This window comes from Cricetulus griseus, chromosome 5 (assembly GCF_003668045.3).
Source record: "Cricetulus griseus strain 17A/GY chromosome 5, alternate assembly CriGri-PICRH-1.0, whole genome shotgun sequence".
NCBI lineage: Eukaryota > Metazoa > Chordata > Mammalia > Rodentia > Cricetidae > Cricetulus > Cricetulus griseus.
The window spans coordinates 176245127-176262994 of NC_048598.1; the positions used below are offsets into that span (position 1 = coordinate 176245127).

A 17868-nucleotide genomic window follows, 5' to 3' on the forward strand; every position below is an offset into this window, starting at 1 on the left:
TTAATCCCAGAACTTGGGAGGCAGAGGCAGGAGGATCTCTTTGAGTTTGAGACCAGCCTGGTCTACACAGCAAGTGCCAGAACAGGCTCCAAAGTTATACAGAGAAAACCTGTCTCAAAAAGGAAAACAAAAAAGGTCAAATCTCTTGTAAAGGCAGGTCAGTCAGACAACACATGACGTGTTGTTCCCTGAGTCTATCAGATGTGCACAAAGAATTTCTAGGTCTTAGCCTAAAGAAGTGCAGTCAAGTGTGCATTATGCAGTCCAAAAATTAAATATATAAATTTAATCCAACAAGGCTTTATATAAATGTAGATACTAATCACCCTGGCAATGAGAGCCCAAAATTAGAAAAAAATTACTATAACTTTGAGCAGAATAATTCATCCCTTCACTGAACTGCTTTATAGCTTTCAAAATTAGAGTCCTCAGATAAGCTCAAGTTGAGAGTTTATTTAGTGCATTTGCAATCGGTGCTGTGGTAGTGATGGCTCTTCCTATTGATCAGAGTGATAAGTGAGGTGAAAAGCACTAGAGAGTGGGAAATTTTTACATTAGATGCAACCATCACTTAATCCTTCAGACACGGCCAACACGGTCAAGCACCTGGATTGTTAACAGTGATGCTATTTTGTGATTTTCCTAAGTAGAACATGTTCCATGTTGATGATGTGAGTAATGGGATTCCACACAGAGTGCACAAAGTAGAGCAACATCCAGACATTCCTTTAGGGGACGTATAAAGTCTGCTACCAGAGCCAGGATCTAGTCTCATGAGCTGTGATGGCATCCAGCCATTAATTGTTGAGTCTGGAAAGAAAGGAAAGAAATTCAATCCCTTAACAGGAATCAACATTAACCTCAGGAATCTACATAGGAAGCTGAAATTCTATAAAACCAACATTGGAGTTTGTTCTTAACTGGCAATGAATGTTCTGGGAGTAAATATGAACATAGAAAAGTTGTGATACTTAAACCTGGGACATCACACCAGAATTGAGGACTCTCGTCCTTTAAACACTAGAAAGGTCAGGGATAAAGCTGTTCCCAGCTGAGTTCCAGAGAGCTGGGATAAGATGGAGGCAGCCTGTGCATCAGGATATCACATGAAATACTGTCAGAACTCACGTGTGAGGGACAGTGGAGAGGTGAAGGTATGAGGATGTCTCATCTTCTCCACTTTAGGGACACTGACTGTGAACAGGAACAGTCTGGATTTAATGGACTTTTTTCTCAACTCTTTTCCCAAGTGACAAAAATCATATATATATATATATATTATATATATATATATATATATATATAACTTGGTATTACTAATTGGACTAAAAACCTTTCCTTTCAGAAAAATTATGCAGACAAATATGAGAGATGAAATCCTAAATGCAGTGAGGGACAGATTGTGTGATTATCCCCAGTTTCTCCCTCTCTCATTACCTGAGCTGAGGGCTGCACAGGGCAGTGTATCACACCTTGGGACCAGGTCTCCCACAGCAGAGCTACATGGACTCAGCACTGTGACTGGAGCATCCAGGCCTGAGATCCCAGGTCACAGTCAAATATTCCAGCTGAGAAAACCCCTCCCTCAGGGGACAGAAGTTACAGAGAGAATTACAGATGCTGCTCTGATGGCTGTGATGACGATGACTGGATGTCTGACATCTCGTGTGTGAAAATGTGTGGCCTTCTTACATGTATGTCCAATGGATGTTGACCTTCCTATAAGGTTCCAATGTTAGGACTAAAATATATGTGCAATATTACTGAACAAAGAATTTCCACTCTACTAAATTTGGCTTGTCACAGTAGCTACATCAGGAGAATTACATGGTCTTGGCAGTTACTTGAGGTCAGGACAGGAACTCTTAGGGTCCCCGAGGACTCTCTCACTCTCTAGATGTTTCTCTCACCTACTATATTTTCTTTCCTGGTGAAAGTTGGATCTACCGTGCCCCTGCTGGTCCTGAGCATCGTCAGATTGAGGTTGTTTCTGAGCGAAAAGGAACCTGCTCACTGTGTCTGTTGCAGTGTAAGGCAGGGCTGTGTTCAGTGGTATCAGAGCTCAGCTGCAGGGGAACTGGTCCTTAAATACATCACTTACACACTGAGGGACTTCTCAGTGACAGCTGAAAGCTTTCTACAGACCTTTGTCCTCTTTTCTCTCAAGTCATGCAGGCTCTTCCTGAAGGGGAACAGCAAGGAGACCCAGGTGTTTTGTGTTGTGACCCATTGAATTTAACCAGGACCCTGGAAGTAAGTGCGAGAGTAAGACGATTTAATGGAGCCTCGTGGTTTCCTTTTCTTCCTACTTGAGGCAGGGTCTCAAATGGTTACGAATGCCATGGATCCAGCTGTGTCCTGAGACTACCCTTGACCTGTTAATCTTCCTTGTCTACACATCCTGGGTGCTCAGATTGTGAGCTTCATCCCAATAAGACAGATGATCATTGGAAACAGCATTTTCTTTATTTTACCTTGTAATTTATTCTGACTTTGTGACAGATGATTATAGGAAATAACATTTTCTTTATTTTACCTTGCTATTCATTTTGAGTTTGTGAGTGTCTGTTTTCTTCCATGTATTTAACCATATGTTTCTAATTGCAAGAAACAACCACAATTTCCACATGATCACAATTATTTTCTTCAAATTATTTATCCAATACTGGTAGAAGCATTGGCTCCCGTTATTACCAACAGAGGTTCATTTTGGGTGTTTGTTTTCAACTTAAAACTGCTCACTCTCTGAGTCCTGGAGACAGATTGACCAGGAAACTTCTCAACATAGTGAGAATGGATTCATAACCAAAGGCAACCATATCAGGATCTGAGAATCCACTGTAGAAGCTCACAGGAAGGGCACTGCCCAGTCCACACAGCAGCCATCCCTTAGCTCCAGAGGAGGAGCTGAGCTCTGAGTTAGTGCACAGAGGTCAGAACTAGAGTTATGTAATTTAAAACGGAAGCAGAAGGCATCGTGGTGAATGCAGTAATGAAAATAATTTAAATAAAAATTCAATGTTATCACTTCTTAGCCTTATAGATACAGCCCTGCAGAGGAGGAGAAGGGTTTGGATAACACAAGGTGCTTACTGTGACAGAGCCTGACTCCCCTTCCACTTGGTTCCCTCTGAATTACTAACACTGTTCCAGGTGAGGATCTGCCCTGACGTCAGTATGAGGGAAAATCCACCTGAGGTCTCTGAGCTTCCCCATAGGGTGATCCTGGTGACCACAGAGAATCACTCTTTCCTCATAGAGTCTTCCTGCATACTGTTCAGGTAAGTGATATATTTCATTTAAGAATGTTCACTAAAGCAGAAGTCATCATTTTTAGAGGCATGATCAATTCCTAGAGTCTATAATTATTAAAGTTTCCCATAGAAAAATCATCTGTTTTAGAGGGCAGTCAGATAAAACAGGAAAAAATCAATTATTTCTGAACCTGGACATTGTGTAAATTGTGTTCCCCCTGCTGTTTGTGGAAAGGGAGGTTTTGTGGCCGGGTGGTCAGTTCTCAGGTTGTTCATTTGCAGGTAGACCGTGCTTCGGGAATCATCTCTGGAGATGGTGAATCTTCCTTTCACCGAATCTGGGTAATAGGTTGCATAATTATTAGGTTTAGTTCTTATGCGAGCAACCCACTCCAGCCCCTTTCCGGGAGCCTGTCAGACCCAGTTCATGGCAACATTACTGAAGGTGAATTCAGAGGCCGCACAGGGGAGTTCCAGTGACCCTGAAGGCTTCACCAATCCTCCACCAGACTCAACCAGCTGCACCTCACAGTGGACACCTGCAAACAGAGAGGATCCTGATGAAGAAACTGTCACAAAGTCTACTGTCTCTCTCACTCATGTCTCCTCACACACACAGTATCCCGTGTTATCTACCTTTTAAAAGAGCAACAAAGAAAACCCAGTGCAGCCCCAAACCCATGTTGATTGTAGTGTTTTCAGTGCTGGTCACTGAATGGAAAGACAGGGCTAGAATCCTCTGCCTGACCTATGGGGTGAGGGCAGGGCTGCTTTTCATGAGCAGAGGGAGGCCGTATTTGCATATCTTCCTGATATATATTATTCTCTGGTGTGTGAGAGCCTTAGAGGCAGCAGGTAATGATGCAAATACATGAGAGAAAATGAAGCAACAGTGTAAGTTTGATTTCACTAAAATGTTATCATATGGTATTTGTAATAAACTTCATCAGCGTTAATTTATTTTTATTGTACTTTCTGTATAGTATCTGGTAGGAAAGGCAGTAAGTGTGCAGTGCCACAAGAAGGAGAGGAATCTTTTACCTGGTCTCTAGTGACATGATTGTCTGTCCTAACATCTCTCCAAATCCTCTGATAATGTAGGACTTCCTTGGTGGCTGAGGGATCAGTCCAGGCTCAAGTGGACCCTTGGAATAGCCACCCCTTAATAGAAAGGATAGGTGGGTCCCAAATGCCCAATGGAGTAATTAACTCTACTGTTAGAGAAGCTGTGCGTCTTAGGGCTAAGAGGGTTGGTGGATTATGGCATTATCGTTTTTGTGGCATTCCCAGGAACAGGAACCTAATTAAAGCAACTAAATGTACTGAACTGGTGATCTGAAGTCATTTATGATTTGGCCCTTAAATGATCAAAACTTTTCTCTTTTGGATTTCATATATTTAACAGGGTTATATGTAGGTAAATGAAAGGAGGAAACTCTGGGTCGATGCAGTAACCTCCCTTGCTGTCCCTTGTTGGCACCTACTCCTTGAAGCCCTGAGTTTCTGAGAAGCCAGAATCACCTGCTGACCTGAATATCCTTTGCATCAGGTTGATCTTGTCTGGATTTGCTCCTGCACCAGAGTCTAACTGATGTGGAGGTCTCACCAGGGTGTACAGTGTGGATATAAACTTCTGCTGCTTGGCTCCCCTTGAGCTCTATGCCCCTGTGCACAGTAGGTGTTGTCATATAAGTGACTTTCTTTGCACAAGAACAGCTGGACAATTCTCTAGTAATAATTGTCAACAGTGGCTGTTCAGCAGAGCTCTCTTCTCCTTCTTTGCACTCTCATTTGTAAGCATGTGAAACACTGGACAGTTTATCTCTCTGACAGCATGACAGAGACTGGGGTTACTGTTTCAATACACGGATTCATTATTGCTTGTCAAAAATTTCCTGCATTTACATGTGAATGTGTTATAAAAAGTGTAGTGTTTGTTTTTTGTTTTAATGAGACAGAGTTTCTCTGTGTAGCTTTGGAGACTCTCCTGGCACTCTCTCTGTAGAACAGGCTGGCCTCAAACTCACGGAGATCTGCCTGTCTCTGCCTCCTGAGTGCTGTGATTAAAGGCATGAATACCAAGGCCTGGCCAACTGTATCCTTATGATATCCTTATGAAAAGTTTCAACCTCCTTAATCATAAAAGATTCCAAGCATGTTAGTGAATCTGTAAATTGCTCTAAATGCTCATCTACATGTTTTTCTAGGTCTTTAATATGATCATCCTTAGGCAGCATCTGGATGGCATGGAAACTGCCTTCTAGGTATTGGAGTCTAGATTCGAGGTCATGATTTGCTGATTTTGAGTCCTCAGCAATCGTCCATATGGACCTATGTAATCTGTCAGCCCTGTACTGTAAATTATCTTCCAAACATTCAAATCTAGACTCAAATTTGTGATCTCCTACCTTGGATGCTTCAATAATTGATTGAATGGCATTGTCTAATTCTTCAACCCTATCCTGGGTGTTTTGCACATTTGCATCTAGTTTCTGGACAACATTGCCTATCTTAGTTTCTAGCTGGCTACAGATATTCTTTAGCTCATCACGGTCTTCTGACAGCTGAGCCTCTAATGCCTCAGACATGGAGGATCTCTCTGTGATTATCTTATCATAAATATGCTGCATCTCATCTTGTGTAACAGACATCTCTGTCTTTAGTGTATTGGACACAGAGCCAACTTATCCTCCAATTTATCTTACACTTGCTGCACTACTGTAGTCTGACCTAATCTGTTCTCCAAAACATCATTGTGTAAAGCTGCTATTTCCTGTAAGCAGGTGGCTAGGTTATCCTTATCCTTGTTCCTGAGTCCTCTGGCTAGTAATATTATTTGTACCAGCAAGCTAACTGCCATTACGGTAAATAGGCCGGTAATTGGCATATTAGCATCCTCCTCAAACATTGAATTCACGTAATAAGCAAAAATATTACCAATTTTAGCAAATGATAAATATTCCTCCATAATTTTACCTGATTTTTACTCCAGACGCAGTAACTATCTTTGACCAGCAGGTAGTACAGGCGTTCAGCTACTCGGCGTGGTGTTTGGCAGCAGTGCTTCAGGCATGATGGTGTTAGCCATGGAGAGAGGTCACAAAAGTGGCTGCGCTTATCTTAGAGAGTATACAGCCTTGTGGCCACAACCACTGAAAGAGATGCACTTTACTGCAGCAGTGGCCAGGGGAAGCCGATTCTGAAAGCCGAGGCCTACTCGAAACTAGGCAGCTAGAAACTGTCTCCAAGCTGGGTGGATGGTTCTGAGCAGCTCAGCTGCAGTAGGGAGAGACGGCACTTTCCCGGCCTAGTCTGCCATCAGGGGGAGGGGGTGGGGGGTGCACCGGCAGGCTGTCCCAAATGGGGCCAAGGTCCTGCTCCTGACTCCAGATAAAGTGGGAAATTACCAATATGGAGCCAATAGAAATATAAGGGTATTTAATAGGGAAAAGCCTTACTTACAGAGCAACCTAGCCAGCCGGTGTGGCTGCAGTCTGTAGGCAAGCCGAAAAGGAAACTGAAAATGCCCATTCACTGAACACCTCCTACTCTACTTCACCCTGACCACGCCCTCTCAAACATGGTCAGGCAGACCTGTAGCCAGCCCCTAAGAAGGTGTGGCTACAGGTTCCCCTACAAACTTGATCCAAACTCATATACTCACTTGGCAGGTGCCTTCCCAGTACATCGGAGTCCCCTTACCATTCAATTCAGAGGCCTGAAGAAGAAGATTCCCTGACCTTCTGGTCAACCTCTACTTTGTAGTTGAAGGAAGACAGGAGATACCTTATCAAATAACTGCTATTTCAAACATTATTTTAAACTCAATATAGGCTTGTTTAATCTTTAACATAGAATTGGCCTAAGGGATTCATGCCTGCCACAATTCATTCCTCACACTGTTGCATACACATTGACCTTATGACATTCATATTTGTGATAGGGAGGGAAGGTCTGCTAGAAAAACATGCAAAATAAATGTTCTGAGATTTAAAATAACACACCGAACCCTTGAGATTATCAAGTACCCAGCATTTATTCAAAACCCAATGCTCTATAGAATAAACGAAACCAAGCACAAACTGTGAGAGGTGATGCTGTGACTGTAGTTCCTTGTTTTGTAAAGACTGGAGATGGTAGGGTAAGACCCTGTGACTGGGAGGGAAGCACATACAGAGTCCATAGAACACTGTATGTTCTCAGAACCTATCTCAATTGTCATGCATTTATACTGAATCACTATAAGAGTTCTGTGAAAAGTGATTTTAAACACCTTTAACCAACTTATACCTGTAGGGAATTATACCTGTAGGGAGAAAAGGAACAAGGAAAGACACCCTGTCTCTGACTTGACACTAAGTATGTGCACTTCCATGTTTCTGACTATTGAATGTGTGTTTTTATATATCTTTCATTTACTGAAAACACAAAACATAAGTTTGAATAAATCTTATAAAATGAATATCTAGAACTGTTGAGGAAATCATACAGATATCTTTTGAAAAATAATGTTTATAGTCTGTTTATTATTTGAGTCCGTTGGAGTCTCCAGAAAGGAGTCACCCTTGTTAAGTGTGTTAAAGATGACCTCATCTCCTCTGGTCATAGACCAAGCAAGCTACACCCTACTTCCATGCACTCTGCAGTATTGAGTCTGAGGATTGGCTATTATTAGAAAATCTTTACCGCTGAGGACAGTCTGTGGGACTGGGATGGCCTTTTTGGATGGTCATTCACTTCTTCATCCCTGGAAATCTCATATCTGATTCTTTGATTTTTATGAATGACCTTTAGGCTATGGGTTTCCATGGTAAGGACAGTTCTCATCAATGGAGAGGCAGCTGCCCAGTGCAGCTTCTGAGGGACTTCAACCACTCTGCATGCTGTGCAACCTTGTGTGTGAGGCTAAGATGGTTTGGGGACGTTTATTTCAGACGTTTTGTCTCATCCTTGGTTTGTTCAAATTGTCCTAATGTTTACACAGAATTTGGCAAAATATCTCAGAAGACAATCTGAGGCTTGTTAACTGAAGGGTTGGTATGAGACCAATTACACTATTGATTTTATTGTAATTATGTCAGGGGGCACTGTCTTTCATGGTGTGTACTTGGGTTAGGTTTCTATTCCGATGACACAGTGGAAGGAGAGCACAAATCACAGGCCAGGTCAATCTGATCACATAATTGTCAATTCTCTTTTATGTCAGAGATGGATTCTCCTCTATCACATTTAAAGATATTAAAATCGGTGTGAACACTTGAGTATTTACTTCATAAGATGTTTTTAATCCTAGCACTAACTGATATATATGTCCATCAAGAAGAGTCCATCTCTGGGAGGCAGTCACCATTGACAGCAGAGTTCTTATATACACTCAGCCTCACTTGCTTGACACCAGGAAATCCCCACCTGTGCATTGCATGGTGGGAAATGCAGCTGCAGGTGTGTGGACCCTCTTGTCACACTGTGTCTCATTCCCTAGGCATCTCAGCAACTGCTTTGTGTGAGCAGGCTAGGATGAGCTCTAACACGCAGATGTTACTGAGAATAGAGAGTGTGAGCAATCAAAAGTGGAATCAGATTTTTATGTGAAAACTACTGCCATGTGAGATCAGCTGAGTTCCAAAAAGTTGTTTCCACCAAAACATATTCCTAAAAACAGAGTCATGGCTCAGCTGGTAAAGACTTCATCCACATTCAGAGTGACAAGAAATAATACTGTACACCCTGTCTTGAGACCCACAGTGAGACACAAACAAATGTGACTTTACATAAACACAGCATTTCAGCATCAGAGAGAGAAGAGACCACCTGTGTTCTCTGTGCTAAAGGAGTGAGAATCAAAGTCAGTGGACACCAGGTGTTTTTCTTTCCCTGTGCTAAAGACTTACAGTTCCTGGCCTTGGTTAACGCTGAGCGTCCCCTGCTGGCCCAGAGCTCCTCTGCAGGGAGGTTTTTGTCTGGGCTTATACTAAAGTCCCCTCACTGTGTCTCTTGCACAGTAATATGTGGCTGTGTCCTCAGTGGTCACAGAGTTCAGCTGCAGGAAGAACTGGTTCTTGGATGTGTCTCTGGTGATGGAGATGCAGCTCTTGAGGGATGGGTTGTAGCCAGTGCCACCATCATAATTTATGGCCCCCATCCACTCCAGCTTGTTCCCTGGGAACTGCCTGATCCAGTGCCAGCCATAACTACTGGTGGTGATCGAGAAACCAGTGACAGAGCAAGTGAGGGACAGTGACTGTGAGGACTTCACCAGGCCAGGTCCTGACTCCTGAAGCTGGAACTGGGACAGGACACCTGCAGACAGGAAGAGTCAATTCTGTCAATCACATGTTGTCACATCCCCTCATGGACACATGTATGAAATGGTCACACTCACCAGGAAGGGCTGTCACCAGGTACCGAAGACCCAACAGTCTCATCTTCTAGGCTATAGCCCCTTTTCTCAGAGGTCAGCCTCCTGTGAGAGAGTTCTAAGCTCCCACAGCTCAGGAGGGGATTTAACTTATAGATAGAAGATGAATTTGCATGTGGGGAGTCAGCCTTGTCCTTATAAAAGAGGAGGGTGGATACCACTCCATTTTCTCATTACAACACATCCATCACTTTGTCTGACTTCCTACAGACTGAGTCTGGAATAGAGAGAATGGGGACTTCAGGGATCATAGGACACACATACTGTAATGACCCCACCTCTGCTCCCTAGCACACCCTGTCACCAAATTCTTCTGCTCCAATATATTTTTTGCTTTTTTCCATTAACTTATTTGTTAATATTTTATATAACACTACTATTTAATTAATTTATTTATATTTATATTCCAATCCCAGTTCCCCCTCCCTTCTCTCCTCTTCCTCCTCCCACCCCCACCTCCCGTCTGCTCCTTGGAGAGGGAGTCTACTAAATCTGCCCATTATACATTTGAGGCAGCAACAAGGCGCCTCCCCACCACCCTGCACATCTGCGTTTTGGTTGAGCAAGTAACTGCACCATATAGAATGGGCTCCTCTAAGAAAGTTTTGCATTACAATTAGATCTTGGTCACATTCCCAATGGCCTCATGTATAATGCCAGCTGCACCAGTGTCACCTATATTAAGGGAGTCTAGTTTGGTCTTGTGCAGGTCCCCTATTTGTCAGACCTGAGTCAGTAATCTTTCATTAGCTAGCCCAGCTAATTCTGAATTCCTCATCATGGTCTTGACCCCTTTGTTCATATTATCACTCCCCCCTCACTTCCATTGTACACCAGGAGAATGGTCCATTGATCAGTTTTGGATTTCTGCATCTGCTTCTATCTGTTTCTGAAAGTGAGTTAATGCTTCTCTGTGGTTGACGATTGTAAAGTCTGTGTATCTTTTACTTTATGTCTGGTATCCACTAATGAGTGACTGCATACTATATTTGTTTTTGTGGGTATGGGTTACCACACTCAGGCTGCTTTTATTTTTCTAGTTCTGTCCATTTGTCTGCAGATATTAGGATATCTTTGTTTCTTACTGCTGAGTAGTATTCCATTGTGCAAATTTATCACAGTTTCTTTATCCATTCTTCCATTGAGGAGCATCTAGGTTATTACCAAGTTATGAATATTACAAATAATGCTGCTACGAACATAGTTGCAGCTTCTGTAATTTTAAGTCTCATGTCAACTCCAATCTACTATTCATACATGGCCTTCTAAATTCCTGGTTTCTGATTAAGAAGACCAGACTGCTCAAGGTTTTCTACCCTTTCCAGTCATGTGATGGGTTCCCATCTTTGCTAGAATTTTAGCAAGCTGTCACGTTGCTGTAGCATATGAACCCCTACTTCTCACTCTGTCCAGACTGTGGAATGTAGAGGAACCACCTGCTGATAGAATCAGCTGCATCCCACACTCCCTCCCCCTCCTCAACTCCCAAGTCCTCCCCATCCGTATAAAACATCTTGCTGTCTTTGAAAATTTGAAGGTGTTCTATATAGGCAAAGGAACTCTAGGATAAAATAAGAAATAAATAGATAAATGTATAAAATAGAATAAAGCCCTATGATATCATGACACAGGAAACCTCCCAAACGCATTTGAATTGGATCCTGATGACATCTGCAGGTGGATCTGCAGCCTATGCTTAGGAGTGTTTGGTTTCCTCATAGACTCCCTTAAAAATCCCATTTTTCATTTTAAAGATACTGTAATTGGAGATAGATTCTGGATTACATGTGTACTTCTCCTTTCAACTCTAGAACCCCCTCTGGTGTCAACCCACAGAGGTCCGAATATTCCACTGTGAGATAAAGTGTATTCATGGTGAGTGAGAGAGGCTTTAAATGGAGTCATTTCCTTTTCTGTAGCATTTCCAAGAGAGTGACATAGATTCTAGGAACTAACTGGCCTTGTATCCTTCTAGAGGAGGGTTCTAACTGTCATCTGAGAATGTCTCCTAGGCCTGGTATGTGGTTAACTCAGAGGAATAATCTCTTGAGTAGATTGAGGGAACACACTTTCTTGCCCCTCTGCTCTTATTCCCCATGGTCTGCATAACTAATTAATTTTGGTTTTCCCTTTTTCTGTCACACAACAAACACATTTAGCAATGTTGTTGTTCATATACACTTGATGTAATATTGGACTCTGTCCCTCTTTGTTAATTTTGACAGAACATCGTCTCCAATTGCTGATTCTCACTCCCATGTAGGGGTTGCTCTTCAGTGTTTGTAGACAGATTTATTCTGTCTCAGCAATCCTGTACAGGTCAGGAGTTTGTCCTAGGAATTTTGTGTGACTGGGATGCATCAGGGAAGCCACAAGATGGAATTCTGTGGAGGATAAAAGCTCTACTCTTCAGAAATCCAGTCTCCTCCCATAGAAGTCAGCCCTATAAACCTTGCATGGGTCCAGCAAGTTCACACATAACAGCAGCCCTGCATTCATACCAATATTAGTCTTTCTGTTGATGGTTCCTGGAATTCACAAATAAGGGAACCCTCTTTCCTATAAATCCCGACACTGAGTTTATATTAGAACAAGAGAGATCTTCATGATGGTGTTGAAACTTTACTTTGCACAGATTAGAACAGATGGGAACTATACCTTGGATGACAAGGAAATTCTGTCCACATTTACTGGAACAGGAGACACTTCCTGAGTATCCTGTGATCTGCTAGTAAAGGCCCAAAGGATAAGGAAGGATAAGGATGAACTTTGAGAAAAAATTCCAGGAGGAAAATAAATACACTTGCAGGAAATTAGAAATCCCAACCAATTCTCCACCTGAGTGTGCTCATGTATGTGAGAAGAGCCAGGTCAGATGGGAAAAAAACTGTTTTTGCTACTCACAGGGCCTTGTTTTTAAAACCTGTTGGCTCTCATCTGAGTTTTTTAAGTGTTAAAAGGAGAAAACCTCAATTTGTTGTTGTTGTTTTAATGATAATAATCAGACTGTAGCCATGCTACCAATGGCAGAATTACTTCTGTTCTTGGAATTCAGCCTTCGCATGGCCAGAATGTGGTTTCTATATAAAACCAAAACAAAACCAAAAAGCATATATAAACAGAAATGATTAGATTCAGACATGTCAAAGTTAGAACAGAGGGAAAACCCAAAAGAGGTCCTCAGTTGCCCTTCTGCTTCTAAGAACAAAAGAAGGTGTGTATTGGGGGCCTCCGTTTCACACACTTTACACTGGAGTACATTTTATGTCAATCAGTGTCAACCTAGAACTTGTGACAAAGACAATCCAATTACAGGGAGCAGAGGAATGAGAACCCAGTGCTCTCAATGACATGAACAGGCCTCTTACGTTCCCAGCCTGGAATCACACTGCTGCTGCCCCCAGTGTTATCTGAGCAGGAGTCCACTTTGTTGTTAGTGAAGAAATTCCACACCCTGAGGACTCCACAGCGTGACAGTCAGCTCTAACTGTGACTCTAAATTAGTAAGAATTTTGATTCTTAATAGCAAAAATGATTCAGGGTTGGACATATCTATAAACAAAATCATGAGTTAGATTCATTAAGAAAGTTAACGTGACTCCCCACAAATCTAGGGGAACATCTCAACAAAGTATTTGAAGTGGAGCCACATATATCAAATTGAATTTTGACAGGGATTTTTTGTTTGTCCTGATATTGTTGATTTATAGTTTATTCCCATCAAGTCCAGCAACATTTCCAGTCTCCTAGATATCTAGATATCTTATATATATATATATATATATATATATATAATATATATATATATCATATATATATATGATATTGTGGCACAAGAATTAGCATTTTTGTTTTATTAGAGACTAATCATATCAATAGAGGTGGTCACTCATAATGCTCTGGTCAAGTAGGGTGTAATGTAGGGACATCCAAAATTAGCATCTCTTTATTCCCAACAGTCCTTTGAACTGATGAAAAAGACTCTGTAAGACTGTGAAGTTACAAAGGGTCACAACAAATGATTATTCCAGAGCAAGTCCCCAGGCTGATCTTCTCTGTCATCTCAGTGCCAGGACATATTCCTGCTCCTCCAGGGTTACTGACACACTCAGGATGTGGTTACAACAGTTTTTCTTGCACAGTAATAGACTAAAGAGTCCTTAGATGTCAGGCTGCTGAACTCCATGTAGGCTGTGCTGGAGGATGTGTCTGCAGTAAGTATGGCCTTGCCCTTTTGAGCGTATATAGATTCACTGTCTTCTGGATCAATAGCTCCAATCCACTGCAGGCCCTGTCTAGGTCTCAGGTTTTCCCAACTCATATAGTAACCAGTGAAGTTGTAGCCTGAAGTCTTACAGTACACATTCACTGAGGCTCCAGGCCTCAGCAGCTGACCCCAACTGCAGCTGGACCTGGGAGTGGACACCTGTGGAGAGAAAGGCAGAGTGGATGTCACTGTCACCTGAGTGCATGGCCCCTTCTCATGTCTGGAACTTGGAGCCCTTACCTGTTGCTGCTGTCACGAGGAAGAGGATGATCCAGCTCCATCCCATGGTGAGGACCTGTGTGCTCAGTCACTGTGGATAGGACACTGGTCATGTGTAATTGGTGGTGTGAACATCACTGTATTTACATTCATAGACTCACATCATTTGTATATTCATGAGCAAGGTTCTTCATAGATAAGGACTTAGTTCAGCTGGAGCAGGAGGAGGTAGAGGACCAGCCAGCAGGATGTTGAGGTCGAAATCCTAATCCTGTGTGAGGAAGCAGACATTCCTGAGTCCTGTGCAGACCCTGTGAACATAATAGCAGTCACTATTCTCTCAATTTAAAGATAGAATGGCACCATGAGGTACTTGGTCCTATTGGTGACCAAATTGGATTCAGGTCGGGGGAAATGAATGTGATTGGAAATTTTCAGTGCTTCTAAATTGGGAAAATTTGAATTCTTCATTCATTTTTCTGTTTTTCTTAACAACATCAGTGAGTTCACATCTGCATCAATCCTGTTGTGTCTGGAAAGCTTTGTCTCCTTGGTGTCCTCCATTCCCTCTGGAATTTATTATCTATGAGCATCCTCTTTTGCAGGGTTCCATAAGCTCTGTGGGGACAAAATTGAAGAAGACATCAAATTAAATGTTCCAAGGTCTCTCACTTTTCACACATTCTCCAGTTAGTGTTTGTATTCCTGAATATTGCAGGAGGCTCTATGATAATGAATGAGTAAGACACTGATCTATGAATATAGGGAATTCACTGGAGTTATTTCATTGCTAATTACTTTAGGATAACATGAATATTTGTTATTCCCCAGGTCTCACTTGTCTAATCTTAGCTTCTTGGCCACCATAGTGTCAGGATTGGTTCCATCTCATGGAGGGGGTCTTAAATGTAATCTATATATTGGTTGATTCATTCCACAAGGTTTTGCACACTATGTATCCCTGTGTCCCACGGGCCTGTCATGACTGTAGATCTAAGGCTGTATAGCAATTGTACCACATTTTCTTCATGTATTTTCTACTGACAGACATCTAGGATGTTTCTAATTCTGACTATTATAGATAGAACAGCGATGACCTCAGTGTCTCTAGTAGGATGTTGAGTCTTTGGGGTGTATAGCCAAGAGTGGTGAAGTTGGATGTGGAGACAGATCTATTCCCAGCCTCCTGTGGAACAGCCACACTGATTCCCAAGTGTCTGTACACAGTGGGCGACTCTAGAGGATGAGGTGCTTGGATTCAAATGACTTCTCCAGCAGATAGCAGGTAAGTCCTAAATTAAAGTTTTCAAGGACACTAACAGATGCCTTCCTTGGTGTGGGTTGTCATTATGAATGTATGGTTTCTTATTAGTTGATAAATAAAACACTGTTTGCCCATTAGACAAGAAGAAAGAATAGGTGGGGTTACTAGATCAGTAGAATTCTGGGGAGAGGAAAGTAGAGAGGCCTGAGAGGAGACACCATGCAACCGAGGGTGGAGTAACAGGGCTGGAAACTTTTCTGGTAAGAAAAGACCACATGGAAATATTTAGCTTAATAGAAATAGGGTAATAATTAAGAGAGAGCTAGCCCTAGCCATCAGCCATCAGATTTATAATTAATGTCCCTGTGTGCTTATTTGGAGGCAGCATTGGTGGTGGGATCTGGTGGGACAGAAACCTCTGAATTCACTTCCGTGTACATCAGAGAATCTCATTCAGGCAGAGGCAGGAGGGGAAGGATCTCCTCTCTTCTGGTCAGTCCCTGACCCTAGTTGGAGAAACATAGAAGGACTCTTTATGCGTCATTGCTGTGTCAAGCAGTAAATTAGATTCATCACAGGTTTGCATAATCTCTAACATAGAATTGGCCAAGGGGATTCATGCCTGCCACATGCATTCCCCACATGATTGCTTACATATTAACCACGTGACATTCATAATGTGAATGGGAGGGTATGTCTGCTAGGGTAACTTGCAAAATTAATGTTCAAAGATAAAAATAAATCACACTGAATCAACACATTGAGATTATAGAGTCCCATTGGTCTACATGCTGGTTTTTACTCTCACATTTTTGAAAACCAAATACTCTGTGGAACAATAATGACCAGCAGGAATCCAAAGCACTGAAAGAGTTGATGCTATAGCAATGTGTGCCCATGTTCTGTAAAGACTTGATAAAGTAGAGCTGGGAACTTGGACAGGGAAGGAATAAATGTGGGACCAGAGACAGAGGTATAATCTCAGAACTTTCCTCAATTAACATTGAGTTGATGAATGCGATGTGTGAAATGTAATTTAGCAATACATTTGTCCAACTTATAGGAATCATACAAGACAGTGCATTCTGCTATAAATATGTCTTCTATTCTAAGGTATGGTAACTTCTGCTGGACAACATGGCCAGAGTCAACAATTTACCTGAGGTCACTTAAGATTTGACTTAACAAGTTTTTATTTGCCCAGATGTTGATTCGGAATTGACAGGTTAAATGTGTATTATACTTTATTGTCAACACTTGCTCCAAAAGTTCTCATCACTCAAATACAGATATATTTCATCATAATTCATAATCACAGTTTTCAGTTTTACTGTTTTATTAAAGAAACTTGAAAATTGAAGCAGTCACTGGTCAAGATTTTGTCAGGATATGGGGTAGTCTAGAGGATCCTAAGTAAACACCACTTCATATTTAGATGTCCTTTGCAAAGTTAATAAAAATCAATATAGGTCTTTGAGAAGAAGACAGACAAAAGGGCACTCAAATAGTTTATTTCTGAGGGAGTCTCCAGGATGATCTTCTCTGCCATCTCAGACCCAGGGCAGCTTCCTGCTCCACCAGGGTTTCTGACACACTCAGGATGTGGTTGCAACACTGTGTCTCTTGCACAGTAATAGACTGCAGAGTCCTCAGATGTCAGGCTCTTGAGCTCCATGTAGGCTGTGCTGGAGGATTTGTCTGCAGTCAGTGTGGCCTTGCCCTGGAACTTCTGATTGTACCCAGTATCACCATCTCCAGGATAAATCCATCCAATCCACTCCAGACTCTGTCCAGGCCTATGTTTCACACAGTGCATAGTATAGCTACTAAAGGTGAAGCCTGAAGCCTTGCAGGACACCTTCACTGAGACCCCAGGCTTCACCAGCTCAGCTCCAGACTGCTGCAACTGGACCTGGGAGTGGACACCTGTGGAAAGAAAGGCAGAGTGATGTCACTGTCCCCTGAGTGCATGGCCCCTCCTCAAGTCTGGAATTTGGAGGCCTTACCTGTAGCTGCTGTCACCAGGAAGAGGATGATCCAGCTCCATCCCATGGTGAGGACCTGTGTTCTGAGTGACTGTGGAGAGGACACTGATCATGTGTTGTTGTTGGTGTGGACATCCCTGTATTTACCACATAGACTCACATGATTTGCATATTCATGATCAGGGTACTTCTTAGATAAGGACCTAGTCCAGCTGGAGAAGAAGGAGGTGGAGGACACGTGGGTCAGTCAGCAGGATGCTGAGGTCCAAATCCTCATCCTGTCTGAGGAAGCAGTCATTCCTGAGACCTGTGCAGACCCTGTAGAAACATCAAGGCTTAATCTCTCACTGTAAAAATAAAAATGGAACCGAAACATTTGGTTCTCCTGGTGACTAGTTTGGGTTCAGGTGGTGGTGATAATTGTGCCTGGCTATTTCCAAAGCTCCTAAATTAGGAGAATT

At 42.3% G+C, this 17868-nt stretch overlaps 1 gene segment (V, D, J or C); it reads right to left on the bottom strand.

Annotated features, from left to right (window-relative positions):
* Positions 1 to 16647: 16647 nt before the first annotated feature.
* LOC113838511 lies at positions 16648 to 17474 on the bottom strand. The segment is given in 2 exon segments: positions 16648 to 17348; positions 17429 to 17474. Coding segments are annotated over 2 exon segments (522 nt in total).
* Positions 17475 to 17868: the final 394 nt, after the last annotated feature.